We start from the raw sequence: 27,733 nt of genomic DNA, 5'->3' as shown, positions 1-27,733 counted from the left end.
CATGAAGCCGAGTCGACCTAGGGGAGGCCCAGAACCGGTTCAGATAATCGGTGTTGGCTGTGAGCGGGAATCGAACTCGGATCGCCGGGCTCGTAGCGCAGCGGCGCTAAACGCGACACCACCACAACACCACCACTCCACTCCCCCACAACACCACTACTCTCCACAACACCACCACCACTCCCCACAACACCACCACTCCCCAGCACCTCCACTCCTCCACACCACCAGCACCACTACCCACACCACTCCCCACAACACCACCACTCCCCACCACCAGCACCTCCACTCCCAGCTTCCATTCATCCACGGCGCCGCGTCCCCCCACCCCCGCCGCCCCCTCTAACGCCCACCGGGGGTGGTGGAGGCGGCGGCGGTGGTGGTGGCGACTCCTCCACACCCAACGAGTCCCCCCCACCACCATCCGCCTTCCGTGGCTGCTATGGCAAAGCGGCGCGAGCGTCTTGGTGGTTGTTGTTGTTGAGCGCGCGTGGCGAGACACCCGCCCCGGCGGCGGCGGCGTTGTTGTCTTGTGCCTGCTGCGTGTGGCACCATGGGCAGCGGCAGCAGCAGCAGCGGTAGCGGCGGCGGGGCGTCGTGGCGAAAGTCGCAGCCGGCAACTGCGGCGGGGGCGACTGCGGCGGCGTCCCCCAGACGTGGCCAGGGCGGCAGCAGCAGCCAAGAGCGGCTGGAAGAGGTGATTGTGATAACGAGGTGGTTGTGATAACGAGGTGATTGTGATAACGAGGTGATTGTGATTACGAGGTGATTGATTGTGATAACGAGGTGATTGTGATAACGAGGTGATTGTGATTACGAGGTGATTGTCATTACGAGGTGATTGTCATTACGAGGTGATTGTGATAACGAGGTGATTGTGATAACGAGGAGATTGTCATTACGAGGTGATCGATAGTATTACGAGGTGATCGTGATTACGAGGTGATCGATATTACGAGGTGATTGATTGTTATTACGAGGTGATTGATTGTTATTACGAGGTGATTGATTGTTATTACGAGGTGATTGATTACGAGGTGATTGTGATAACGAGGTGATTGATTGCTATTACGAGGTGATCGTGATTACGAGGTGATCGATATTTCGAGGTGATTGATTGTTATTACGAGGTGATCGATATTGCGAGGGCAGCCGCCACACTCGTGCTGGAGGCGCGCGCGGTGTTTGTGGTGACACCGCGCAGGGAGAGAGAGAGAGGATTTGCGTTCTGCATGGCCATGCATGTGCTGTATGGAGTTTGTATGTTCAACTCAGTGGCTTAGGGGCCGTCCATAAATGACGTCACGCACCTAGGGGGGGTCAGACATTTGTGACGATGTGTGACGATGGGGGGGGGGGGTGAGAAATGTGACGTCACATCAAAATGCGCAACTTTAAATAAATATAGACAACACGTTCTACTTAATTAAATAGACTTTAATAAATGTTTTCTCCTACAACATCAGAGTGCAGCGCCACATTAAATACGCACTACAATAACAATAGTTTAAAGCGATTTGAAGCATGTTATATATTTTTTTGGGAGGGGGAGGGGGGTCAGAGCTTTGTGACGTCATATTTGAGGCGGGGGGGTCTGACTTTTTGTGACGCCGTGTGACGAGGGGGGTGGGGTAAAAAATCGCGTGACGTCATTTAGCATCAGCGCAGGTGGGGGGGGGGGGTGCGGAAAAGTCGGCCCGTTGGGGCCCCAAATGTTTGATTTCGTGTGGCGCGGTCGCACTTTGAAGGCGATCATCCTCCATCATCGCCTCCTCCTCTTGCCCTCATCGCACCGTCGTTACGCTCCTCAACGTCTCGAACATGGAACGCCGTAGGGCGCGCTCCGTTTTAAATAAGCGTCGTTCTTTTCCGCTGTTGTTGAAACCATATCTCGTGCTGGTTGTCAAGGGAGTGGCCCCGACTCGTAGCTTTGTCCGCCGTGGGGTTTGGGGGGGGCAAGGCATCCCCCCTGCCCCCCCCCTGCCCCCCCCCGCATGGCCTCCGCGATTGTTGAACTTTTTTCGCACAGCACGTAGCCGGCCGTGCTAATGGGGAGGCGCGGCGTCTTGAGGTCATCTCGAGACGCCCTCCACGGCGAGGAGGGGACTGCGCCTCTGTTCGCGAGATGTGTTTTTGTTTTAGCGCTGAGATGGAGGCACTCGCGATACGAAGGCGAGAATTTGCCTCTCGGCTTCTTCTTCACATTTACTGCAGCCTTGCAAACCCCTTTGGTTCGCAATCGTTACACAAATGTTGCGGCGTTAATAAAGACGTTGGGATTGATGACACAGAGTGAGTTGGAGCTTACGTGCCCGTTCTTTATTTGTGTTTTCGATTATTTGCCTGATTAAAAAAAATATATATGGACACGTCTCGCACCTCCAGACAGGGCATTTGGCACCCCAGGTGAAGCAGAACCACTGCTCTAGGGGGCAGTACAGCAAATACGTTTAGGAGGTGTTCGTTGTAAAGTGTGGGTGTTGACGTCCTATACACGAAGCATTGTGGTTTTGCTCGCATTGATATAATTGGCGCAGACAATCGCAAGAGACTCGTCTGCAGATGGACATCAAGACACAGTGAAGAGCTTCACGTAAAACAATGACGACAGAGCGGAGAGCCGTTCCAGACCCGTGACTCTTCCTTTTGGGTGCTCATTTAACAGGCCAACGCGGGCGTGCAGAGTCGCCTGGAAAATTCTCCGATCCCACGTCGCACTTTTCGTTTTAAATGCCATCGCCCACCGTTGCGTTAGAAGCTGTATCCAAACCACACCTCCTCCTACCGCACCTCCGATTAGGACGGTTGGCAACGTACGGCGCGGAAGAAATTCAATATGCAAGCCGATCTGAAGATGCCATGCCAGATTTTTTCCCACTGATAAATATTTAATGTAACTGCTGTTACTGCGCAGTTTCTTGATATTTTATTGCTCTTGTTGTTTTTCAGACGTTTAGTTTACGGTGCTGCATTCAATGTCTTTGCAGCAAAACATATGACGCGGCGAAATTAACCGCCGAGTAAACGTTTATTTTCAGGGCAGTCGAGCAATGAATTGCAGCTGAAAGGCGACGGCTTTGCCGTGTGACAGAATTACAGGGCCCTGTGGCAGCGAGAGAGCCAGGCCGCTCGGCACGTGCAGGGGAGCGATGGCGTCCAGGAGGTGGGAGGATGGAGGATCGTGCGAGTCTTCGTGTCGTCCACCTTTGCCGACTTTCACGCCGAGCGGGAGGCCCTCGTGAAGCAGGTGACGCGGTGTGGGTCTGGTTCCCCGAGATGGGTTGGAAGGGAGACCACCCCCCTCCCACCCCCCCAAGGGTCGAGGCGACTCCCCCGTCCCAAATAGCCGATGAATGTGTGTATCATTATGAAGGTTTTTTGGGTTACATCGCGTAAGTATAAATGCATCGTTAAAAAATCTGCCACCACCCGACACAGCCAACCGGTAATGTTTATCACGTAAACAAAACGCGCCAATTAGTAACTACCTCAGCCCACCGGTGTGTTGGAGAATCAATCGACAACAATTACAATTTGAGTACCTTGACCTTTCGCCAGGTAATTGCATCTAGCATCATCGGGGGATTTTGCCAGAATTGTCAAAATACCTTTATTATGAATAATATTGGTCAAGAAAGCCTACTTGTCGAACTGAATGTGTGTATGTTGCACTTCTTTCGCACCGTACGTAGCCAACCGTGCTAATCGATGGGTTGGTGTTCATATCCATTGCTGTTGTTGCTGTCAAGAGCGAACGGTGAAGAAACACTGACAGAGGGGCCTGATAAACTAATCTAATTTTATTTAAATTTTACCTGAGCTCTACAGCTCTTTTTTAGAAGTGACCTGGCCACAAATTATAGTGCAACAGAGTGTCCTATCATGTGGAAATGTTTTGCAGCCAAATAATCTAAAAGCACGTTTCTAAATGTGGAGGGAAAAACCAGAGGACCCGGAGAAAAATCCACACGATCGCGGGGGAGAGCGACTCACAAACTCCAAATATACAGCTCAAGCCAAAGCCCGAGATCGGTGCCGTGGCAAGGGCTTGGTGAAGTGGCGCGTACTGGGCTCGCTGTCCCACCCAGGTGGGGACCTCTGTGCTGTGCGTGTTGAACTTCTTTCGCACCGTACGTAGCCAACTGTGCTCTAGCAGAGAAGTGACAGCTTACACAGGGACTTCTCTACTTGCGAACGAGTTGTCTTCCAGAGGTCTGTGTTCGTAAGTCGATGTGTTCGTAAGTCCAACTTTACTCCTGTCGATTACAAACACGTTGTACGGCGTGTACACTAAACACGGGCAATGGCTTTGAAAGTTGTGTAATCTCCTGCAGATGTCACTGGTTCTTCATGCTCTGCAGATGTAGATGCCACCGCCGCCATCTATTGCAGGGCGGTTGAACCCACGACTCTCGTTCCGAACAGGCAACTGGACATACGTGGACATGTTTTGCTCGTATCTCTGAAAGTTTGTAAGTCGAATTTTCGTAAGTGGAAGGAGTCCCTATACAGGGGGAAGGAGGGAATCGGTAACCTCCCGCATGCTATTAATGCACCACCGACAGCGACGCGACCCTCCCCCTCGCAGGTGTTCCCGTGCCTGCGCGAGTGGTGCGAGAGTCGCCGCTTGCGCCTCTGCGAGTGCGACCTGCGCTGGGGCGTCCCCGCCGGCTCCAGCTCGGCGAGCGTGCTCCAGACGTGCCTCGGGGAGCTCGACCGCTGCCACGGCGACACGCGGGGCCGCCCATTCTTCCTGGGGCTCGTCGGGCATCGGTGGGGCGCGCGGAGAGAGAGGCGCCGCGGCACGCGCTCGTTTTTGCCACCCCCCGAGGCGTAACAAAACCTCTTGAGGGCCTCCCTCTGGCGGAGGCCCTTCGTACGTGCGTCGTCGGACTTCGCTCGCACCGTACGTAGTAAAACCGTGCGGTGGCACGAGCAAGAAATTGCGGAGCTGCGCGTTATTAACCAGGGTGGCCGGCAGGCTCGAGCCGCGAAAACCTCTTCAAGCCGCCGCTCGGCCACGTTAGTGAACTCTCGCCTGGCCGACGGCGTTGATTGCTCGACGGCGTTTGCGCCCAGGTGCGGGTGGATCCCCTCGCCGGAGGAGGTGCCGGAGGAGATGGCCTCCCGGTACGCCTGGGTGCCAGGCTTCTCCGTCACAGCCATGGAGATAGCGCACGGCGCCTACCGGAGCCGCAACCCGAACGCCGTCTTCTACGTACGCCGCAGCAACCTCACGGGTAAGGGGGGGCTCACGCGATTGCAGGGACTGTATACAAGGTCGTGACCTGCACGCGTAAATTCTGTTTTGTTTTTTTCGTATAATTTCAATGTCAGGATAGAGAGAGAGACGCAGAGAAACCCGGCTGCACGCCTTTCAAATTGACTGTCGCGTGCGATCGCAATCGTACCGATCTCCGGAACTGCACAACATTGAGAGACGCCACTCGAGTGTTTGGAGCAGAGATGCACCGTCGTTCAAGCATCGGCGTTCATTGTGTTGCAGTGGCTTGTGCCAAAGCCTCATACAGTGAGGGAAAAAGTATTTGATCCCCTGCTGATTTTGTCCGTTTGCCCACTGACAAAGAAATGATCAGTGTAGAATTTTAATGGTAGGTTTATTTGAACAGTGAGAGACAGAATAACAACAAAAAAAATCCAGAAAAACGTATGTCAAAAATGTTATCAATTTATTTGCATTTTAGTGAGGGAAAGAAGTATTTGACCCCCTCTCAATCAGAAAGATTTCTGGCTCCCAGGTGTCTTTTATACAGGTAACGAGTTGAGATTAGTAGCACACTCTTAAAGGGAGTGTTCCTAATCTCAGCTTATTACCTGTATAAAAGACACCTGTCCACAGAAGCAATTAATCAATCAGATTCCAAACTCTCCACCATGGCCAAGACCAAAGGGCTCTCCAAGGATGTCAGGGACAAGATTGTAGACCTACACTCGGCTGGAATGGGCTACAAGACCATTGCCAAGCAGCTTGGTGAGAAGGTGACAACAGTTGGTGCGATTATTCGCAAATGGAAGAAACACAAAATAACTGTCAATCTCCCTCGGCCTGGGGCTCCATGCAAGATCTCACCTCGTGGAGTTGCAATGATCATGAGAACGGTGAGGAATCAGCCCAGAACTACACGGGAGGATCTTGTCAATGATCTCAAGGCAGCTGGGATCATAGTCACAAATAAAACAATTGGTAACACACTATGCCGTGAAGGACTGGAATTCTGCAGCGCCTGCAAGGTCCCCCTGCTCAAGAAAGCACATATACATGTCCGTCTGAAGTTTGCCATTGAACATCTGAATGATTCAGAGGACAGCTGGGTGAAAGTGTTGTGGTCAGATGAGACCAAAATGGAGCTCTTTGGCATCAACTCAACTCGCCGTGTTTGGATGAGGAGGAATGCTGCCTATGACCCCAAGAACACCATCCCCACCGTCAAACATGGAGGTGGAAACATTATGCTTTGGGGGTGTTTTTCTGCTAAGGGGACAGGACAACTTCACCGCATCAAAGGGACGATGGACGGGGCCATGTACCATCAAATCTTGGGTGAGAACCTCCTTCCCTCAGCCAGGGCATTGAAAATGGGTCGTGGATGGGTATTCCAGCATGACAATGACCCAAAACACATGGCCAAGGCAAAAAAGGAGTGGCTCAAGTAGAAGCACATTAAGGTCCTGGAGTGGCCTAGCCAGTCTCCAGACCTTAATCCCATAGAAAATCTGTGGAGGGAGCTGAAGGTTCGAGTTGCCAAACGTCAGCCTCGAAACCTTAATGACTTGGAGAAGATCTGCAAAGAGGAGTGGGACAAAATCCCTCCTGAGATGTGTGCAAAACTGGTGGCCAACTACAAGAAACGTCTGACCTCTGTGATTGCCAACAAGGGTTTTGCCACCAAGTACTAAATCATGTTTTGCAGAGGGGTCAAATACTTATTTCCCTCATTAAAATGCAAATCAATTTATAACATTTTTGACATGCGTTTTTCTGGATTTTGTTGTTATTCTCTCTCACTGTTCAAATAAACCTACCATTAAAATTATAGACTGATAATTTCTTTGTCAGTGGGCAAACATACAATATCAGCAGGGGATCAAATACTTTTTTCCCTCACTGTATGTGCCTACAGGCACGGGCCTGCTTCCTGCTTCTCAGCCAAGAGATGGTTTTCATCTTTGTTGGCTGGTGAGTCAAAGCGATTTCATGCTAACATGAGCATTAGGAGTTTGCATTAAAAAAAAAGATTATTTATCCCGGAGAGCCACACTGAGTCGTACGAATTTTGCACAGGAGGGTCCTGCTACTGCTACATTGAGTTTTTTTAAAAGATGTTTTTCAGCCAATTAATGAATGTTTGTACACGTGGGAGGAAACTCGCAGCACCCGGTGAAAACACGAGGGGGCAGCACACCTTTCTCCTTACTGACCTCTCCTGGCGAGCCAGGGTATGGCACCTCGACGTCCGTGGGAAAGGAGTTCACAACATCTCTGTGTGGTCCTCGCCTCCACATTATTATGGCCAGGAGAGCGTATCTGTAGGATAACCACTGTTGACTGATGGCTCATTGGGGCATTCTGTCTACAGGAAACCCACCCACACAGATTCCTACTTGAAACCTGATTCCCACCACCACCCAGCCCAAAATAATTCTCTCATCAAAACTTTATACCATAGGGCTCATTACATTTCGGACCAACACCACCTGACCAGTGAATTAAAACATGTACACCTGGCCCTCAAAAGGAATGGATACTCTGACCGTACCATCCGCCAAGCTGTTTCTCCCTCCATACAGAAACAACCACTTGATACTCTGGTCAAAACCATCACACTACCATATATAGCAGGCGTTACTAAAAAGATTTCCAAAATTCTAAACAAACACAAGATCCAGGTCCGGTTCAATACAGTACACAAAATTCGTGATCTGATCCCATCCGTGAAGGATGTCATTCCTGACTTACAGTACCCCGGGGTTTACAAATTTAGTTGTACCTGCGGTGATTGCTATATCGGGGAGACAAAGCGACATGTCTCTGACCGAATTCGCGAGCACAAATCAGATTTGAAACACGGCAGAACGAATTCTTCTGCCGTAGCTGATCACTGTTACAACGCTGTGGGTGATCACGATATAATTTTCTCCGATACCAAGGTTCTTTGCAAACCCACGGGTTTTTATCAGAGATTTGTTCACGAGGCAATTCAGATCTACAAACACAGACACAATTTCAACCGAGAAGATGGTTTCAAATTAAGCAACCATTGGAAAGATGTTCTAAATCGAACCAAACATTAAACTAATTTTCAATGGTTCAGGTAGTGGTACCCCAAACTTTCGCAGCTCTTAAAAAATCCCTTTTCACACCATCAATAGGTAAACTCCCCCTCCCCCCCGCGCCAACCGGCATGTTCACCCGCATGTACACCACCTCTACACCGTTCATCATGCTAAGTCGGCTAATCAAATGCTAATTTTTATGCTAATTCCTTTGTCAAGGCACCTTGTTTCCTCGCACACAGCTTAAAGGTCGCGGTCTGAGCGTGGCTGTGTTTCACTCCAGCGCCGTCTTCGAGACAGCCTGATCCCTTCACCTGATGAAGGCCACTTGTGTTGTGGCCGAAACGTCGTGATTTTTGTTGTTTTATTTTTTACCTACGTGACTTTACCGAATAGAACCAAAGAGTAAAGTGGTACCTATTTTATCATCCCCTTAGGAATGATGAGTTGAGTCAACCCCCAACCAGGAATGAACACCTTGAAAACTAATTTCTTTAGAACTGCTTTTTGTGTTTAGTTTGTTGTCCTTCCCGCGCATAGCATGGCTGGCTACGTACGGGGTGAAAGAACTTCAACATACATGCATACATGCATATATGAACTCATGCTTTCACAATACGGGAGGCTTCTAATATGCAGTGTACAAACTGAGCTGTATTGCGGCATACAGTATAAACAACAATACATCACGGACGCATTTTCCTGACGGTTCTGGTGGAGTCCATGCCCACGGTTGGCTCCTTCGCTTCCACGCGGCTCTGGTTTTTGTTGCGCGCTGCGCTCGGCGCGTGCAGGCAGCCTGCCGGAGTGGGCGCGGGCCGACTTCGCGGAGACGGAGGCCCGGCGTGCTGCGCACGTCGCCGGCGTGCGCGCCGCCGTGCTCGAGTGTTTCGCGCCGTCGGGGCAGGCGCGGGAGTACGACTGCCGCTACGCCGGCGACGACTCCGGCACCGACTCCGGCACCGACTCCGGCAAGGTGAGGGAGGCTCGCCTGTTGCGAGCGATAGCGTCGCACGCCGGGCTCACTGTAAGCCGGAATGCGGGGTAAGCCGGAAGGCTGCCTGCGATAAATATTCGTAAAAATGTTAGAAATCTTCTTTGGTTCTTTCGGTAAAGTCACGTAAAATGAGAATAAAATAATAAAAATAATTGTATTCTCATTCTACGTGACTTTACCGAAAGAACCAAAGAAGATGAATCCTTGCAGTCACGAAAGCTTTAAATCGAAATGTAAGAAATATTTAGGAAAGAAAAAATAACCCCAACCTGAGCACTATCACTGCGCTAATTAAGTTGTGCGTACGGCATGACTTTTTTATGTAAACAAAAAACATTAATGATGACACTCGAGATTCAAACGTTGTGAAAGTCCCTTCCTATGGGCATTGAGGAGGAGCCATACCCTGGGCTGTCAGGTGATGGCCGTACAGCGCATAGACTATTCTCCATCTGTGTCTACCCATATGGGTTTCTTCAGTGTGCTCCGGTTTCCACCCACACATACAAACACTCATTCAGTGGCTGAAAACATCTCGTACATATCGAGGGCCACAGAGGTTGAGCAACTGTTAGCACCTGCCTGGCCACTGCAAATGTCCTTGTGCTCGTCTGTGCATTCTCTCGTGCAAGCGGATTCTTGTGTCAGGCCTGGAGGAATTCAGTGTGGGTGTCCTCAGCTTCTTCCAGGAGGCCATTCAGCGTCAATTCCCCGACCGCACGCCTGGCACGGAGGGCCTCTCCTGGTGAGGCCTCTTCGAGGCAACAGAAACGTATTTCCAATGTGCCCCCCCCTCCCCCATTTGAAACCGTGTTTTCCTTTAAACACTATCAACGACTGTGGATCGTCGTAAATGTGGATCGTGGTACATTTGGTTCACAGACATCAGGCAATTTCAACTAAACTAAAGAAACAATGTTTTTATTTGACCAGGTAAGGCCCACTTTACTGTGTAGCTCTTTTTCAGAAGCGACCTGGCCACAAATGATAGCTCAACAAAGTGGCTTATCTCGTGGAAATTTATAGCAGCCAAATATTCTAAACGGATGTTGCTAAATGTGGCGTGAAAACCCGAGCCTGGAGAAATAATTAATGGCAACCACAGGGAGAGAGACACGCAAACTCCAAATATACAGCAGACGTCAGGGTCTAGATCGAACCCACGACCACCTGTATACCAGACGAGGTCGTTAACATCTCCTAGCCACCGTGGCGTCCCTTGGACATCCCAACAGGTGGTACGCTTATCACTAGGCCAACTTTGCACATGCTCAGCAAGTTTGATTCCTGAAAGCCATGCAGTAGTTACTGTGGTGAACTCCCAAAGTGCCCTGTGAGAAGGAAGATGGCATGTGGTGGGACACATCCCCTCAGAGGATCACAGCCACAGATCATCACACGGGTGATTCTGTGAGGGAAACCCGGAAGGGAAGGAGGGGATGAGGAAGGAAAATAATCAGTTGGTGGGGCAAAGTGAGCAGTTGAACGGGACTCTCCGTGAGAGAAACGCTGAAGATTGAGTAAGATCACGGGCTTCAAATCTCAGGTGTGAAGATGGCACAAGATAGATCTCGTTTATTAATGGGATCTAAAATATACACGATCTATCCCAAAAAACCCTCCATGATGGATAATATTGGTCGCGAAAGCCTACTACGTGCTAAACCGACGAGATATACTGTGTGCTGTGAAACGCACAAGAGCAGGAGGCCATTGTGGTGTCAAACTCAAATCCAAATGGAAAATGCAAGTAAGCTGCAAATAAACAAGCAACCGTTTCTTGGTAACTACAGTTTGACAGGTTCCCTTTGAAACAGAGATGGGATGAATCAGAATTGGTTATAACTCGTCGGTGAATGACAGGCAGTGAATAGACATCATACGGTCGCGAATACCATCAAAAGGGGTTGGGAAAGATAATTCACGGTGATTAAAAACAGAATCGGCTTGCATCGCAATTTACAGCAGACGGTGGACACTGCCAACTCCCTGCGGATGTTACAGGGCTGTCGGCGATGGGAAATGGGCCATCACGTCCTGCTTGTGTTCCTGACATCACGTGTCATCGCCAGGGGAACCCATTTAGGTTGTTCCACCATGCAGGAGCCCCACAAAAGCACTACAATAACAAACCCGGTGCATCAGACAACGACCGAGTTTGACTTTCCCATTCTCCAGTTGTGACAAGGCGTTAAGCTGTAATGAGGGTTTTGACGTGCCAGCGACGTGCTGTCAACACCGGACATTTTTTTTGGGCTTCTTGTCGCTGGTGCTTATTTTTATTTTGTTGTACCCGCAGGGAGCGAGCGGAACACGAGCAGCACCGCGATTTCCTGGAAACGCGAAGGGAGCTCGTTTTAGGTCGAGATCGAGAAATGCGGAAGATGCTGTCCCACATCTGCAGGCCTCCGAGTCAAGGTGAGGCGCGTGAAACTTCAAGAACACTGGCGAGCAAAACGAAGCGGAAATTGGAGCAGCCGCCGGGTTTCCCTGCAGTAAGACAGCGGATGAGGCTTGAGCGTTGAATACAGCCAGCGGAAGACGCAGACGTGGGGCTCCAACAGAGCAGCAAGTTGGCCTATCGAATGGCCCAGCGTGATATCTGCCTAGTGTTGTTTGCACCGCGGCCAACTATGAACAGCCCTCAGGAAAAATGCACGGGCAAAGTTTACTTGGAGTGGGCTTCAATTACAACAATGCGATTATTTTACCACGACAGCCAGGGGCGGAGCTAGGATTTTGACTTTGGGGGGGCTGACTTGGATATTCTGAGATATCCAGTGTTTATGTTTTCCAACGGGCGCCACAAATGTATAAAACACATTTTATTGGATTTGAACGCGGAGTTTATTAATAGGTCGGAGCCGCTGATGTGGCTAATAAGTTCCATAAGTTTGAAAGGCTGCCGCTCAAGTAGCCTGCAGGGCAGCACAAGGTGGCAGCCTGCAGCAATTTGCAGCAGCCGGATATCCGGTTATCCCAATTACCGACTTTCCGCCCCTGACGACAGCGTATGACTTGGTAAGGATTGTCGCGGTGCAGGCATTAGCACGTCACACGACAAAACTCGGCAACCTAATTTGGATTTCCCAGCTGTCCTTGGTAATATCTGGTTCGATCCTGCGTCCGCCGTGCACCAACCTGCGCTGATATGGGAAGATCCTCATCCAGCAGTGGATTGACAATTGGGCCGTGCACCTGCCTGCCTTGCCAGATGTGTTATTTGGCAAAGGTAGGCACCGTCGCGAGATGTTAACTACCTAGCCTGGTATGCAAGAGGTCATGGGTTCGATCCCGACCCTGACGCCTAAATATTTGGAATTTGCATGTTCTCCCCGTGGTCATGTGGATTTTTCTCCGAGTTTCTCCGCTTTTTACGTCTACATTTAGAATCAACGTGAGTTTATAGTGTTTGGCTGCTATACATTTCCACGTGGTAAGCTACCTCGTTGAGTGATCATTTGTGATAGCCAGGTCGCTTCTGAAAAACAGCTACAAGAGCTCAGTGGTGGCCTTACCCGGTAAATTAAAGCGTTTTAATAACTTTCAATTATTGCGGCAATCTGCACACGGGTTTCGTCTCCCTTTCAGAAGCCGAAGCACCGGACTCCGACGAGGAATTACCGCCGGTGCCTGGTGTCCCGCTACTCGTTCAGGCCGAGCCAGGCATGGGGAAGTCATCGCTCATGGCGAGATGCGTGGCAGCGACATTAAAGGTATTCGCGCCAACCCAGCTACTCCCCAAAAAGCCGTGAGCATCGACATTCCTGGGAAGCGCAGGGTCACGTAAAGCGTAAACCGTATTTATATTTAATGTAATATCACCTCCACTCAAGGGGGTATCAAAACATTGTAGACTGAAATCAAATGCAAGGACACTGAAATAATAATGTTGAAATAAAAGCCATAAGAAAATAGTGAGTCATAGACTCCCTCCTGAACACACACGGAGGCTCTGAGCGTGCCGGGTCACCGCCGGCAAGGCGTTGCAGATCCTTAGGGCAACACTTGAGAAGGCCCGACCCTCCAGCGTCGAGCGCAAGAGCCCAGGCTGGGAGAGCAGTAGGTCCCTGCTCTGAAGAGCGTAGAGTATAAACCCCAGTCGTGCGTGCGTCACGCTGTCCACCGGCTCGCCAACCTCGGCGTGTTGCTGATCGGCTCCCCCACGCAGGCAGCAGCTGTTGTAGGCTGCTGTGGCTGCGCTGTTGGAGAAGACCTTGTGAAGCTGCGGGTTGACAAAATGCGTAATCGTGTAACAGTGATCGGGCTGCGTGCGCGCGCCATCGTTCTACGGCTGTCTTGTGCTGTGCGTTTTGTTCCCCAAAGATGCCACGCCTCTCGGTGTTCTACCACTTCATTGGCTGCTGTCCAAGCTCCACAGAACTGATCAACTTACTTAAGCGTCTCTGTTGCCACGTGAACCCCCCTTCGAAAGGTACGCCAGCGCCCAGGTTACTACACACAACAATATTCAACCAATCGCGCTGCATTTTCTGTCCTTTTATATACTGTATCCATTACTTTGCAGATAGGGCTGGTGGATCACGGACGTTTCATTTGGACTTGCACCTGCCTACCTCTTCTCTATCATCTCTCTCTCCTCCTCCAACAACAATAACTGCCGTTTGCCACGAAGTGGCGGTGACGTCACCACGGCGCTTGTGCCAGGCTATGTGCACTTTAAGGCCACGTGAAGTGCCGAACGCCCGCTGGCAGGAGGTCACGGGACTGACCCCGGTGCCATGGGTTGAGTGACTGAGATAACTGGCAGCTGCAACACCTGTGCCCCATAAAAATATCTACACACACACTCTTCCACTATCATCTCGCTCTACTCCCCTCCTCGCTCTCTCCAAGCTCCCTCCTCTCATTTCGCTGTACTCCCTTCCACGCACTCTCCTACCACTCCCCTCTCATCTCACCCTACTCCACTTCCCGTGCTCTCCCACCCCTTTGCTAAATTGTGCAGCTGAAATAATTTAATACTAGCACGTAATATTTGATAGTAATGTGAATAATTAACTGTGCTCTGGCAACTTGAGTTCGATTCTCAGGGACTACTAATGTTGTTGTCCTTCCCCGCACCTCCGATTAGCACAATTGGCTACGTACGGAACAAAAGAAGTTCAACATACATACATCTGGGCCAATCTTGGGCTCCCCTGATTTTCCAATCTACTCTCAATCAGCGTGGTGAAGTATAGTCAAAACAACTGACATGGCGCGGGCAGGCCTTCTTCCAGTAGTTGTTTGACAATTGGCTGTAAATTACCATTCATAATTTACTCTCGAGATGTATGTACAGTATGTTGAACTTCTTTTACACCTTACGTAGCCAACCGTGCACTTCGAAGACAGTCGGATACTTTGAGAGTGGACCTTGGAGGTTGGTGTCTGTTGTGTAGCATCTGGTAGAGGGGAAGATAAGAAGTACAACGAGCTGTGGCATGCGGTGACGCGGCCGAGCGGTGCCGCGTCTGTCGCTGCCTGCGGACGGTTTTTGCGGTTCGAACCCCACGGTTGCCCTGGTTAATACTGCGGGTGTATAACCGTGGAATACACGCCGCCCGCTTCACAGTGGCCGTTAAAAGATCCCCGCCGCGATGTCATCCGAAAAGGAGAAGGTTGTGTGTGTGCGTGTGCCGCCGTCATGTTTCAAAGTTGAAGGAAAAACAACATTTATCCGCAAGTCACTTGATTGGGAAGTAACACACAGCGACGTTTGCCCACCCCCAGTGTGAAACTGGCAGGACCCTCCTGAGAAGAATACCGAGACTCGGTCAGGCTTCTATGGGTCAACAAATGTGAACCATAATGAGTAACTTCATTCAGCCAGAGGCTTATTTTGATGTCGGTCGAGCGGCTTCACGAGACAGCTCAACTTTCAGGACCAGCTGAACTGGGCAGTTGCCCTGTTGCCAAGGTGGCCCAGTCCAAGGACAATCTCTTTTATGTCCCTGTAACCACAGAGACGTTGTTGGAGACCCTGGAAAACTGCACGGACGAAGAGGCATGCTCCCAGCCGCTGCAGGAGATCCTGGAGGCTGCTGGCGAAGGGGAGCTGCCGTTAGTCATCTTCGTAGATGCCCTGGACCAGGTGATACTAACGGTCGCTTTTGTGCAGGGGCTTCGTTCGTGTAACCGAATGGAGAGACTCTGTCGGGGTGCTTCCGTAAAAGGGGGGCAAAGCTGGTGCACTGTCAGAAGGTTTTGGATTCTCATGCGAGTTTGGGGGGGGGGGGGGGGGGTCGACTCAGCCCGTCTTCTTTCCGGGGACGATAAAATTGAGATACACTTTGCGGGAGGTTTATTTCTTTCTTAGGTTTACGAGTCAGCTGGCCAAGATTAGGCTAAACTTGGCCCACTTTGCACCCAGGCAACTGGAGAGCACCGACTTCAGTGTTTCTGACGTAACATTAATACTAACAATGACATATTTAAGAATCGCAGTTAAGAGGGAAACAACATATATACTTTTAAAAAGGAAGAATTTAAATATATATTTTTAAACGTAAGTCAACAGTAACTGCACTGTGGGTGCACTCATCCCCAACATAGACATGTGGAGTTTTCACATTGTGCTCTTCATTTGAACAGCGACCACTGCTGCCCGTTGTCCCCAGTGTTGATCAGACAGGCTTTGTCCAAGCAAAGTCCTTGAGGCACAAGGCAGCACGGGGGCCTATTATTCTACGTCAGTTCCTGACAGGGATGAAAGCGGCATTATATATAGATATATATAAATAAAATAAAACACAGCCGTGGTTTTAACTTTTTTTTATGACGGTGGTCTAACCGTGGCGGCAGTGTGCAGGGGTGTCCACACAGTGTACGACGCAGTGTGTCGGGGTGTCACGTGAACGTGCAGGGCGTGATGGGAGGACCGATCCAATGGTCACAATTGTGCCTTCGCTGTCTAGAAATGAAGTGATGCACGTATAACTACTCTTGTTTTTTTCTTCTTTGGTTATTTCGGTAAAGTCACGTAGAATGAAAATAAAATAATAAATTGATAAAATAAAATAACAATAATATTCTCACGACGTTTCGGCCACAACACAAGCGGCCTTCATCAGGTGAAGGGACGAGACTGTCTGGAGGACAGCCCTGGAGTGAAAAAGCCACGCTCAGATCGCGACCTTTAAGCTGTGTGAGAGGAAACAAAGCGCCTTGACAAAGGAATTAGCATAGAATTTAGCATTGAAATGGCTGAGTGATTAGCTTGTGACTGGTCACAGAAATGGCTATGTTAAAGTTAAAGCATACACATCCGCAGAGGCACCCCTTGACAAAGGAATTAGCATAGAATTTAGCATTGAAATAGCTAAGTTAACAGCCCGCTAGCAATTTTTCTCATAAATTTACGAAGAGTGTTACAGTTGCAGGGAACAAGGGGGGTAGAATGCGGTGCTATGGGGGAACCATCTTACAGATATATTTTTTTATGAATGTGCTGCTTTAATATGGGGAGAGGTAACTTCTGGAATGTTATTCTGAACAGATGGCAGTGCCTTCTGTCCCCTGGGCGGTTGTGTAACAGTTTGGCTACGGGCGGTACCATCTTCCGGAAGATGATTTTGAACAACTCAATTGAAACACGCCTTTTGTAACACTGTTGCTGTATCCATTGGTTGATAAGGGGCAGCGCATACTTTGGCTTTAACATTCATGGGGGAAAAAAAGTTGTGCCTTGCAGTCTTAAGAGTACGGTATACAGTAGTCCCTCGGTTAACATTTTTAATCCGTTCCACGAAAAGTACCGTGAACTGAAATAACTGTTAATAGAATTCACTTGTGAGTTTAAAAATGATAATAAAAAAAATCACTGAGTCTGCAAGAGAGAGCTGTTTCCACTGCCAGAACAGACGTCATGTAAGCAAAGCCAGTCGAGCTCTCAACGCTCATAAATGGGCATCCCTGATTGGCTGAGGGCATGGCTCAGTCCGCTTAGGAGCGCTCGGATTGGCCAAAATTAGTCAACATTTTAACGTTCGTCGAAACCATGGGGGGGTCCTATGGGAGACGAAACATTAATCGAAAAACAATGAACCTATATCACTGTTCACCGAGGGACAACTGTACTTTATTTGATCATTTGTTGCTTCCTATCAGTTCTCAAGTCACGCGTCGGCCAGCCACCTCGTCAGTGCCCTCCTCCGGGCTGCGGAAACCGGAGGGCCCCACGGGAGATCTACCTGGGTGCTGAGCTCCGCCGTGGGGCACGGCTGGCAGCGGGGAGCCCCTTCGTGGAGCGGCCCGCTCGTGGAGCTGGGCCCCCTGGCGGAGGACGCGGCCCGGGATGTCGCGACCGCCTTTCTGCAGAGGTTCAACAAGGTGTGGATCGAATGCCCTTTCACTGCTCAGGATCCTTTACCACGTGTACTCGACGGACTTGGTACCAAGTTGCTGTCTTCGCATTATATGAACTGTTCTGTCCCCACCCCCGGCCCCTCGCCACAGCACCCCTCACCAACCTGCACTGACCAGTGTGGTGAAGTATGGTCAATAAAAGCTCCATCCAAAAGCTGCAAAGGGTTGTAAAAGGCGAAGGTGCAAGCCTGCAATTACCACTTTAGCACCACGGCAAAGAGCTAAAACTGAAAATGCAATTTAACAGAGGATAGCGTTGAGCTAATGCTAGGCTTTGACGCTACTGCATTCTGTGGATTTTAAGACGCTCTGGAAAGTAATACGCACACCAAACTTGTACTCCATTATAAATCTGGCCTCTCACACACACACGGCTACCGGATTCTAAGACGCACCCTCAACTTTCCCTTTAAAATAAAGAGGGGGGGGGGGTTGGGAGAAAGGTGCGTGGTACTCCAGAGGATACGGTAAGTATTATGCACTTTTAAATCATCTTGATTGAAAACAAATTTCTTTATAAGTGATTTTTGTGTTTAGTTTGTTGTCTCCCCCGCGCCTCCGATTAGCGCGGTTGGCTACGTACGGTGGTGCCAACGAAGTTCAACATAACAGTGCGCGCACACACAACCACCCCCCCCACCTCTTGGCACGCAGAGGCTGGACCTGGCCCAGATGAGCTCTCTCACGGCCAACCCTGGAGCTCGTCTGCCGCTGTGGCTGGCCCTGGCGTGCGAGGAGCTGCGAGTGTTCGGCTCCTTCGAGGGACTCTCGCACCACGTGGCATCGCTCCCCGCCGACCTGCCCACCCTCCTCGCCCAAATCCTGGGGCGGGTCACGGTGGAGGACCTCAGCGGGCTGCTCGGCAAGGTCGGGAAGGAATCCATTCCGCGGCGGAGTCTTCAAATCCATTAAACATTTATGGGGCCAAGAACCCGCTGAGGGAAATTTACTGTGATGCCCTTGTATGTGTGTTGAACTTCTTTTGCACCATACGTAGCCAACCGTGCTAATCGGAGGTTAGTTTCGTACTGGTCAGTTTTGTATTGCGCTGATCGCTATCCAAATAAAAAAAAAACCTCATCAAGTTCCAACCTACACAGCTCCCTCGTCATTTTAGATGAAAGAAATACACAGTGCATCCCTCGGGCCCCCATGTATGATGTGAAACGAGGTTTTAAGAATACGTGGACCTAATAAGACTGTTTTAAGGCGCAATCCCACGTCACGGCTGTGGTTTATTTTGTATTTTATATAATTATATATTTTGATAAAAATTATTGCAATTGAACAATTCTATTTGGATCGCGTTTAAAAAAAAAAGGTGGGCTTCAGATACGGGTGGGGGGGGGGGCACAGTGCAGTGACAGCGGTAACTCGCGTAAGCACCGCGGCTCGCTCTGCCAGTTCGGCAAAGCGTGACACGCGGCTGTTTGCGTGCCATCGCTTCGAGCACCGATGCACAATCCTGCTCGAAACGTGGCCATCTGCACTTGAAACCGGTCCACCTTGGGCACAAACGACGTCAACTTATAATAAAGGGTTTTTTTTGTTGGGTTAGATGGGATAAATATAAATGTTGTGCCCTTAAAGCCGTCACCACCCGACAACACGGCCAATTAGAAAGGTTTGTCACCGAAACAAAAGGTGCCAAATAGTGACTACTTTAGCACACCCAGTGAGTTGGAGAGTAAACCCACAACATTTACAATTCGAATACAACGTTCCGCTGTTGATTACAATCAGCTTCATCTGGCGATAGGCAGAATGGATGGCCAAAAAAACCACATTATTGATAACATTGGTCGCGAAAGGCTACGTGTTAAACTAACGTTAACTCAACCCTTCCATCAATAACACCCTGCCATGGAGAAGGGCCATTGTGTGTATGTATATTCTTTTGGGAAGTGTTATTTATGAATTTCTTGCGTTAGATTTTTATTTATTTGTGCATACGCATCACTGCCGAGGCAGATATGAATACAAAAATAATTTCGTTTAACCAAGGGCACAGTTCTGATGTGCCTTGGTAGAAGCTCCCTTCCAAAGTCCATGACCAAGGCTTGGATCTGCGAGAAGTCTCACACGGCTGGCAGTGGAAAGTGATGCATTCGCCATAACCGGTGGGATTCTGAAGCTCCCTCCACAGACCTGATCATTTTCAAATCAAGTCACGTATATCAATAAAGTCAGCGTGATGTCAAACTATTAATCATAATAGTAAAAAAGACACTCAATGAAATTGTACTATGATCTTTGCAATCCAAAGTAGAGAAAAACCGAATATTAATTTTAATCATGAGCTAAGAATGTAAGCTGGCTGTGGGCGGTGCTGCGTAGGCGGGGTTGGTGGATCGTGTGCACCGACACCCCCAGGCTGCTCAATTGCGAGATGGCCAGGAGATGGCAGTACAGAAACTAGGTCCACGACCTTTGCCCGTGTGGATTTTGAGTGTTATCCCCCTCACACGCGTGGGGTTTTACTTCGGATAACACCGCTCGCCTCCCGCACACAAAACACCTACCAAGGAATTGTTCCAGCCACGTAACGCCGGGCTGGGCTTCTTGGGGGCGCCACAGTGGCAAGATGTTAACGACTTCGCCTTGTATGCAGGAAGTCGTGGGTTAGATCCCGACCCTGCCGCCTGCTGCTGTATATTTGGATTTATCTCCGGGACCTCCGGTTTTTCCCTCTACATTTTGAATCAATACGCGTTTAGAGTATTTGACTGCTATTGATGTGCACATGGTAAGCCACTTCTTTATCATGTGGCCAGGTCGCTTCTGAAAAAGAGCTACATAGCTCAGTGGGCCTTGCCTGGTAAATAATAAAGTTTAGTTTTAGTTGTTATCACCTTCAGGAGACAGCATTATCAGGGCGACCACCATTTTTAAAAGGGCCGGAGTAATTGACAACAATAAACGTAGTCAATGGCAATTGTGAGCCCATTAATCAATTGACTTAATCAACACGTCCCAGCTCAAGTTTCACGTTAATCACGATTCAACTTTCCTTTTGCCCGTGCGTAGATGCTGTGCTTGCTCGAGTGTGCCCCTCACGCCCTAGCAGAGGTGGACCTGCGGTGCATCCTGGGTGGCTGTACGGAGGGAGGCAGCCTTCCCATGATGCAGTGGGCCCAGACGAGACGTGGGGCGCGGGGTCTGCTGAGGGGGAGCCTCGACGACGGGGGTCTGGAGACGGTCGGATTCTGCCACAACGCTGTGGGGAAGGTGACGACAGCAACTCCCTCGCTTAGTCCAACGGCACGGATTCTCAACCTCTTGAAACACATTTTTTTTCAAAACTATTTTTTAAATTTTATTTCACCAGTTACGGCCCACTGAGTTATGTAGCTCTTTTTCAGAAGCGACCTGGCTATCACAAGTGATACCTCAACGCCAGTGGCTTATCATGTGGACATTTATAGCAGCCATAAAATAGTCTGCACGCACGTACAATTATATATGTGGAGGGAAAAACCGGAGGACCCGGAGAAAAATCCACGCCACCACGAAAATAGAAACACGCAAGCTCCAAATGTACAGGCGTCAGGGCCGGGATCGAACCCACGACCTCCTGTATACCAAGCAAGGTAGTTAACATCTCGCCACCGTATGGCGGTCCCCCAATCTAAACCACCGGTCTCCATACCCTACCCCAGCTACTGCCTCCTCCGCATTAAAAGAAGCACTTTTTCCCCCGCTGTATTTTAAAACTCAACTTCAGGGTGCGCTTTTTCCTTTCCGGAGCACCTTACGACCTGGAGAATGCAGAAGCTCATGTTTTCTCTTCGGCAGCGTGCCGCCGACATTTCCGCGCGTTCTAAACCTCTCCTGCACGGTGTCCATGCCCGTAGCCCGCAGGTTCGGAACCCTTGCTGCCTCGGGGTCAAACGCTCCTTGCGTTTGACCCCGAGGCGGCGCTCGTGTGACACCGTGTCTGTCGCAGGCGGTGCAGTCCTGCCTGCTCTCGCACGAGGGCGGCCGCCACGGCTGCCTGATCGCCCTGGCTGACCACTTTGAGGGCTGTTGCCGCGGCGACGAGGGCCGCTGGGCCGCCGTGGCGACCGTGCTGCCGCGGCTGCTGCGGGAGGCCGGGCTGGACGCGCGGCTCGTTGCGTTCCTGCGAAGGGACCCCCGCGGAGTGCGCGTCAACTTCATCGCTCGTCAGCAGTTCCTGAAGGTCCGACCAATCGTGCCCAACCACCCCGCCGCCATCCCACCATCTGTGCTTGTATCATCATCGTCTTCACGATCCATGGGCAAGATAGCCCGGAAGTGTCCACTGCATATTTTGTCATTTGTTTCCACTTTCCTTTGTCTCATGCCAATATGCTCAAGTAGTGCCACGTCTGTCTGGCACCAATCTCTTCTTATGTTGTTATCAAGCCATTCTCTGTTAGGTCTTCCTTTCTTTCTGGTTCCTTCCATTTTTTTACGAACAACACGCCTTGAATTTTCCTGTATAGCCGTTCAGATTGTTCTATTTTACGGTAGAAAGAAATTGCAAGGCTGCACTTTTACCCGGTTCAACAAGTATGTTTCAGACCCTATATGTACAGTTAGAATGTTCTGCTTTTGTATGACTGGGTCTCATCAGGTCCTCCTCTTCCCTCGCGCACACACTTAAAACCTCCTCCAGACGTGGCATACGTCCCAAGTGTGGCCGTCTGGAACAGTCTCTTGAAGACTCGGCGAGGCTTCTCCACGCCAATATTTACGAACAAAAAAATGTAAAAAAACAAAAACCAAATTAATAACAAGTGGTCCACACATGTCATGACTACAATACGTGATGCTGTTCTGGTGGTTCAATCCCTGCCGATCGACGTGTGGTGGGGTAAAGTGTGAGCACTTCCACCTCTTTCAAGACGTCTGGCCAATGTGAAAGAGTAGACCAAGTACCCCCTAGGAGAGCAACTCTCCAGAGCGTGCTCGAGTGGATTTAATTTTGCCAGCAGTAGTGTCAGAGCAAGCTATCACAGGGCTGCATATTTACCTTCTGCAGCGTTATTATCCACATTTCATGTTGCTGATAAATACAGTTCATAAAATGTGGTCATTAACAAGAAACAATGAAGAAAGTGATAATTGCGCAAAGCAGCGTGGAGAGACGCGAACTTGCAATAACATTGAGAGACAGAAAGAGGAACACACGGATTAGAGAACTTACCAGTTTAATGACATAATTCACACTCAGAAGAAAAGTGAGTACATGTTTGATAACATGAAAATCACTTACTCAATAATCGGATTGGCCAAGCATAAATTCTCACTCGGCGCTCACTCCGCGCGTGCGCCCGTGCGGGGGCGCGACGGGCGCGTTCTGCTCACTGTCGTCCGTGTCGTCGAGCAGGATCTGCGCTGCAAGATGACCGTCTGCAACGGATTCTCACGGAAGGCTGCCATCATGTGCCAGACCTGCGCCTTCAGCGTGCGAGCCTTTGGACAGGTGCGGCGCTGCACACACACACTTACAAAACGCGCGCACGCACAAAAACATACCGGAGCACCGATGTAGGCCGACACGGCACACGAAGGGGTGGGTGGCCAGCACTACACTCGGCTGTCTTTATCTCCATGGTGGTGATATTTACACCAGGTGCTCTTTTGAGGCTGGGTCGACCTAGGAGAGGCCCAAGAATGGTTTAGGCAATCGTCGCTGATGTTGGCCGTGAGCGGGAATGGAACTCGCGTAGCCAGCTTTGTAGCAGAGCAGAGCGCTAACCACTCCACCGGCCCTTCCCAATACACGCACACACGCACGCACGCACGCCTGTTCACTCACTGTCAGCAGTGCGTAGGTCTGAGTACATTATGGTTTATACAAAGTAGGATGGTCGTTCATGACACTTAAAAATGTTACAATCCATTGACTCAAATAGATTATTTACACTTTAAATACTTGTATAGATATTTCTAGCAACATTAATGCAAATTGAAACTTGCGCACAGATTTTGCACAGGGGGGCGCAGGTAACCCCAGACAAGCGGGAAGGCAGCCAGAATCGCCGTCGACTATTTCCCAAGCTCTGTGGACCTGTAATTGGCACGTCTCAGCACTCCATTAACCACGAGTGTTTATACATTTGAGTGGAAGCCAGGGTACCTGAAGAAAGCCCACGCATGCCAGGGTGGTAGCACTCGATCCCCATGCAGGTGGAAATGGCAGTGAACCCGCTTGTTATACTGCCATCATACCCTGTTGAGCCAGGAGATCGCGACATCGGCGGGTAGGAGGTTTCACGACATTTCTTGTGATCCACAAACCCCTGCTTCCAAAGTGCTCGACTACAGGCCACGTGGAGCGTAGTCACCAGTCCAATTCTGAGCTGTATGTACCGTACGTGCGTTTAACTTCTTTCGCACCGCACGTAGCCAACCGTGGTAATTGACGGTGCGGGGGAAGGACGGCAAACTAAAAAGGCTTTGGGATTGAAAAGAAATCCCAATACGTGCGTTGAAAGAAGAGAGTTGAATCGGTTGCTTACAGTGATGCAAGTTTACTTGCAATTGTTCCATTGGCTAGCACCAGTTGATGCGCACCGTCTCTTTGCAGATGTTCTTAAATAAGGACAGCTGTGCAATCTGTGGGACCGCTGCGCACACCGCCTCCAAGGCGGCCTACCTGTGTCACATTCACCAGCGGTGAGCACTTCTGTCCTCGAACACACACACACACACACTCTCAGCCTCCCGGTGCGCCAGGTTTAAATAACGGGGCCAAGTTTCTTATTAAATCCTCCGGCCTCCGCCCCACCCAGCAGTAGAAATGGGTGCACCACAGCTAGTCCATCGACAGGTCACGTGTGGTGGGGTAAAGTGTGGGCACTCGCAACTCTTCGAAGAGTCTTGGCCGCTGTCGAGTAGTTGGGCTCCAAAACCTCTCGCTTGAGGGGTTCTCTAGAGCTTCTAGTGGAAGTCATTTTGCCAGCAGTAGCGAGTAATTGCAGGGTTGCACCTTTATCTTTTTAACCAACATATCTGGAAAGCCCATTGACCGATGGACTAACGAGGCACGAGAGGTGTGGGATTAGTGGGAGGTGCTCGTCCCACATGGCTCTGGGCTCCAGCGGTGAAATACCACCTCTAATATAAAGCCGTGCATGGTCTTGCATCGACATACTCGCGGGCCTGGTTTGTCCCTCATGCGACCTCAGGGCAGGGCCTACTCTCCCAGCCACGATTCTTGCACCTGACGCTAGGTTGCCAGGCCTTCTCGAGTGCCACTCCTAGGATCTGGGATGCCTTGCCAAGAGTACTAATCGGAGGTGCGGGACAGATATGCAAAGGTGGCATCCGGGCGTGGTGCTGGCCACCTTACCCCTCGTGTGCCGTTCTGGCCTTCATTAGGTGCTCGCTAACAGCACCACTTCCCCTACAGCTTGTTAAGACGAAAAGATGGATATTTGTATGTCTCTATATGTACGTGGGTTAAACTGCTTTCGCACCGTACATAGCCAACCATGCTAATTGGAGGTGCGGGGGAAGGACAACAAACTGGACACAAAAATCAGTTCAAGAAATTCGTTTTAAATCTAGATGATTTAAAAGTGCATAGTGGCTTCCTAATATCGAAAGGAAGAGCGTTCCAGACGGCCGCAGCGGCGCATCTGAACGCGCCGCGCGACGCGGTGACCGCCGTCTTCGTTCGACGGCGAGCAGCCAAAAGCCGCCGCCTCTCCTCGGATGCCCGGAGTTCGCGTGATGGTGGTTTATTCGATCCTCGAATTCTCACCTGGCCAAACGCCTGTACCCTGTGCACAGACTGCCGAATCGCGAGGACTGCTTCCTGTGCGGCCGGGCCCTGACGGGAACGGGGAGTCAGGCGGCGGTGCGGCTGTGCCACATGTGTGGCTTCCGCGAGGCGTGCGTGCACCTCGTCGGCACGTGACGCCCGCGAACGCCTTGCTCCCCCTCATCAACCGCGGGGTTCTGCACGCTCGCCCAGCAGTCGCGTCTTGTGCCCTGTCTGGTATCCCATCTACCAGTATGTTTTTCCGGTCTGGTCTGTCTGGTTTCCCATCTCACTTATTTTTATATCTCCCAGTTCCTCTGTTATCCATGGTGCCGTCTATTTGTTCATCAGCCTGACGTGCAATCCGGAGGTCGCTGTCCGATCTCTCGGCGAGGCAGTTGAAGCAATGAACAGGTTACCCTTTAAACCCTTTCCCCGCCCCCACATCCACACCTCTCGTCCACCCAGCAGCATAAATGTGTAACAACCACAATTCGAGTCCCAACGTGTGTTCGGCAGGTCGAGTGTGGCGAGGCAAAGCGGCGTGGGGGTTTACGCTCACCGCTTGCAAGACGTTTGGCCAGTGTGGAAGAACTAAAACACAAACATCCCTTGTGCAATGGTTTCTCAACCGTCGTTTGGCGACGAATAAAATCCCCACTTTTGAAATTTTGTTTCAACCCCTTTGGCTGACCCCAACACGTTTCTGAGAAATAACTCTTCATACTCTTTGGGTCTTCCGGTAAATTCTACATTTGAAGCTTTCGTGACTGCAAGGATCCATACTCCTTGGTTCTATTCGGTAAAGTCACGTAGGTAAAAAATAAAGTCACGTGATAGAAGAAAAACAAAAATCACGACGTTTCGATCGCAACACAAGCAATCGTCTTCAGGTGAAACAATACAGCAGGCGGACTGCTGAGGCAGGAAGAAATATCGCGAGAGAGCTCCTGCAGCTCTCAGTTATAAAGGGTTTTTATTATTTGATTATTTTTCTATCTACGTGACTTTACCGAAAGGCCCAAAGAGTGTGAATTCCTGCAGTCACAAAAGCTTTAAGTCAAGAAACAACTGTTCATGTGAATAATGAACGTCGATGTTTTGACCATTTGTCCACTTTGTGAGGTATCCTCAACGGGTGCACTGCAAGCGTGAGGTAATTTGTTCTTGCTCGCTGGTGACTCTCGGAAACCACCAACATTGTTTACGATCAGTGAGTTTAGGAAGGTCTCTTATGTCGTTCTAGGTTACCATATGGATTCAAAATGTATCGTCATTTTATATTGACAGATTCATACAACACGACTGTTGACCAGTGGCTTCCACGTATGGTATAATTTCCCACATTTCTAAATCAACTGGCGTACCCCGCCCCTGGGACAGTGCCACGTACCCCCGGGGGTCCACGTACCCCCGGGGGTCCACGTACCCCCGGGGGTCCACGTACCCCCGGGGGTCCACGTACCCCCGGGGGTCCACGTACCCCCGGGGGTCCACGTACCCCCGGGGGTCCACGTACCCCCGGGGGTCCGCCTACCCCCCACCCCCCCCCCAGGGGTCCGCCTACCCCCCACCCCCCCCCCCAGAGGTCCGCCTACCCCCCACCCCCCCCCCCAGAGGTCCGCCTACCCCCCACCCCCCCCCCCAGGGGTCCGCCTACCCCGCACCCCCCCCCCCAGGGGTCCGCCTACCCCCCACCCCCCCCCCCAGGGGTCCGCCTACCCCCCACCCCCCCCCCGCAGGGGTCCGCCTACCCCCCACCCCCCCCCCAGGGGTCCGCCTACCCCCCACCCCCCCCCAGGGGTCCGCCTACCCCCCACCCCCCCCCCAGGGGTCCGCCTACCCCCCACCCCCCCCCAGGGGTCCGCCTACCCCCCACCCCCCCCCCCCCAGGGGTCCGCCTACCCCCCACCCCCCCCCCCCAGGGGTCCGCCTACCCCCCACCCCCCCCCCTCAGGGGTCCGCCTACCCCCCACCCCCCCCCCCCAGGGGTCCGCCTACCCCCCACCCCCCCCCCGCAGGGGTCCGCCTACCCCCCACCCCCCCCCCAGGGGTCCGCCTACCCCCCACCCCCCCCCCCCAGGGGTCCGCCTACCCCCCACCCCCCCCCCCCAGGGGTCCGCCTACCCCCCACCCCCCCCCCCCCAGGGGTCCGCCTACCCCCCACCCCCCCCCCCAGTGGTCCGCCTACCCCCCCCCCCCAGGGCAGGGGGGGCCACATCACCGGGGCGGGGCTACACGATAGGGGGTGGGGGTTACATGTCAGGGGCGGGGCTATGCGACAGTGGGCGGGGCTACGCGACAGTGGGCGGGGCTACAGGGTCGGGGGCCCTGCA

The 27,733-nt window shown here is 51.2% G+C and overlaps 1 protein-coding gene across 4 annotated transcripts; it reads left to right on the top strand.

Annotated features, from left to right (window-relative positions):
- On the top strand, positions 1–26,715 carry LOC116953514 (telomerase protein component 1-like). Of its 4 annotated transcripts, none has more exons than XM_076075201.1 (17): positions 1–697; positions 3,092–3,247; positions 4,589–4,773; positions 5,080–5,240; positions 9,090–9,271; positions 9,925–10,037; positions 11,592–11,710; positions 12,887–13,008; positions 13,619–13,727; positions 15,262–15,389; positions 17,405–17,626; positions 18,317–18,529; positions 20,690–20,890; positions 21,609–21,842; positions 23,016–23,111; positions 24,219–24,307; positions 25,427–26,715. In XM_076075201.1, exons 1-17 carry the CDS (start codon positions 554–556, stop codon positions 25,551–25,553), a joined length of 2,601 nt encoding a protein of 866 aa, XP_075931316.1. In that variant the 5' UTR covers positions 1–553; the 3' UTR covers positions 25,554–26,715. The 4 variants fall into 4 exon arrangements, with proteins under 4 accessions (XP_075931316.1, XP_075931315.1, XP_075931317.1 ...); XM_076075200.1 differs by having other exon boundaries at positions 4–697; positions 12,884–13,008; XM_076075202.1 differs by having other exon boundaries at positions 558–697; positions 4,566–4,773; positions 12,884–13,008.
- Positions 26,716–27,733: the final 1,018 nt, after the last annotated feature.

This window comes from Petromyzon marinus, chromosome 52, assembly GCF_048934315.1.
Source record: "Petromyzon marinus isolate PM22_M1 ecotype Great Lakes invasive population chromosome 52, UKy_Petmar_22M1.pri1.0, whole genome shotgun sequence".
Lineage (NCBI taxonomy): Eukaryota > Metazoa > Chordata > Hyperoartia > Petromyzontiformes > Petromyzontidae > Petromyzon > Petromyzon marinus.
Note: the sequence above shows the minus strand (reverse complement) of the source record. Positions and strands in the feature narration are given on the sequence as shown.

Bases quoted from the DNA above. Each gene is read 5' to 3' on its own strand.
- LOC116953514 (XM_076075200.1), top strand. From the start codon at position 554: ATGGGCAGCGGCAGCAGCAGCAGCGGTAGCGGCGGCGGGGCGTCGTGG. The intron at 4,774-5,079 runs GTGGGGCGCGCG...GTTTGCGCCCAG, and splicing joins CTGGGGCTCGTCGGGCATCG to GTGCGGGTGGATCCCCTCGC. The intron at 5,241-9,089 runs GTAAGGGGGGGC...CGGCGCGTGCAG, and splicing joins ACGCCGCAGCAACCTCACGG to GCAGCCTGCCGGAGTGGGCG.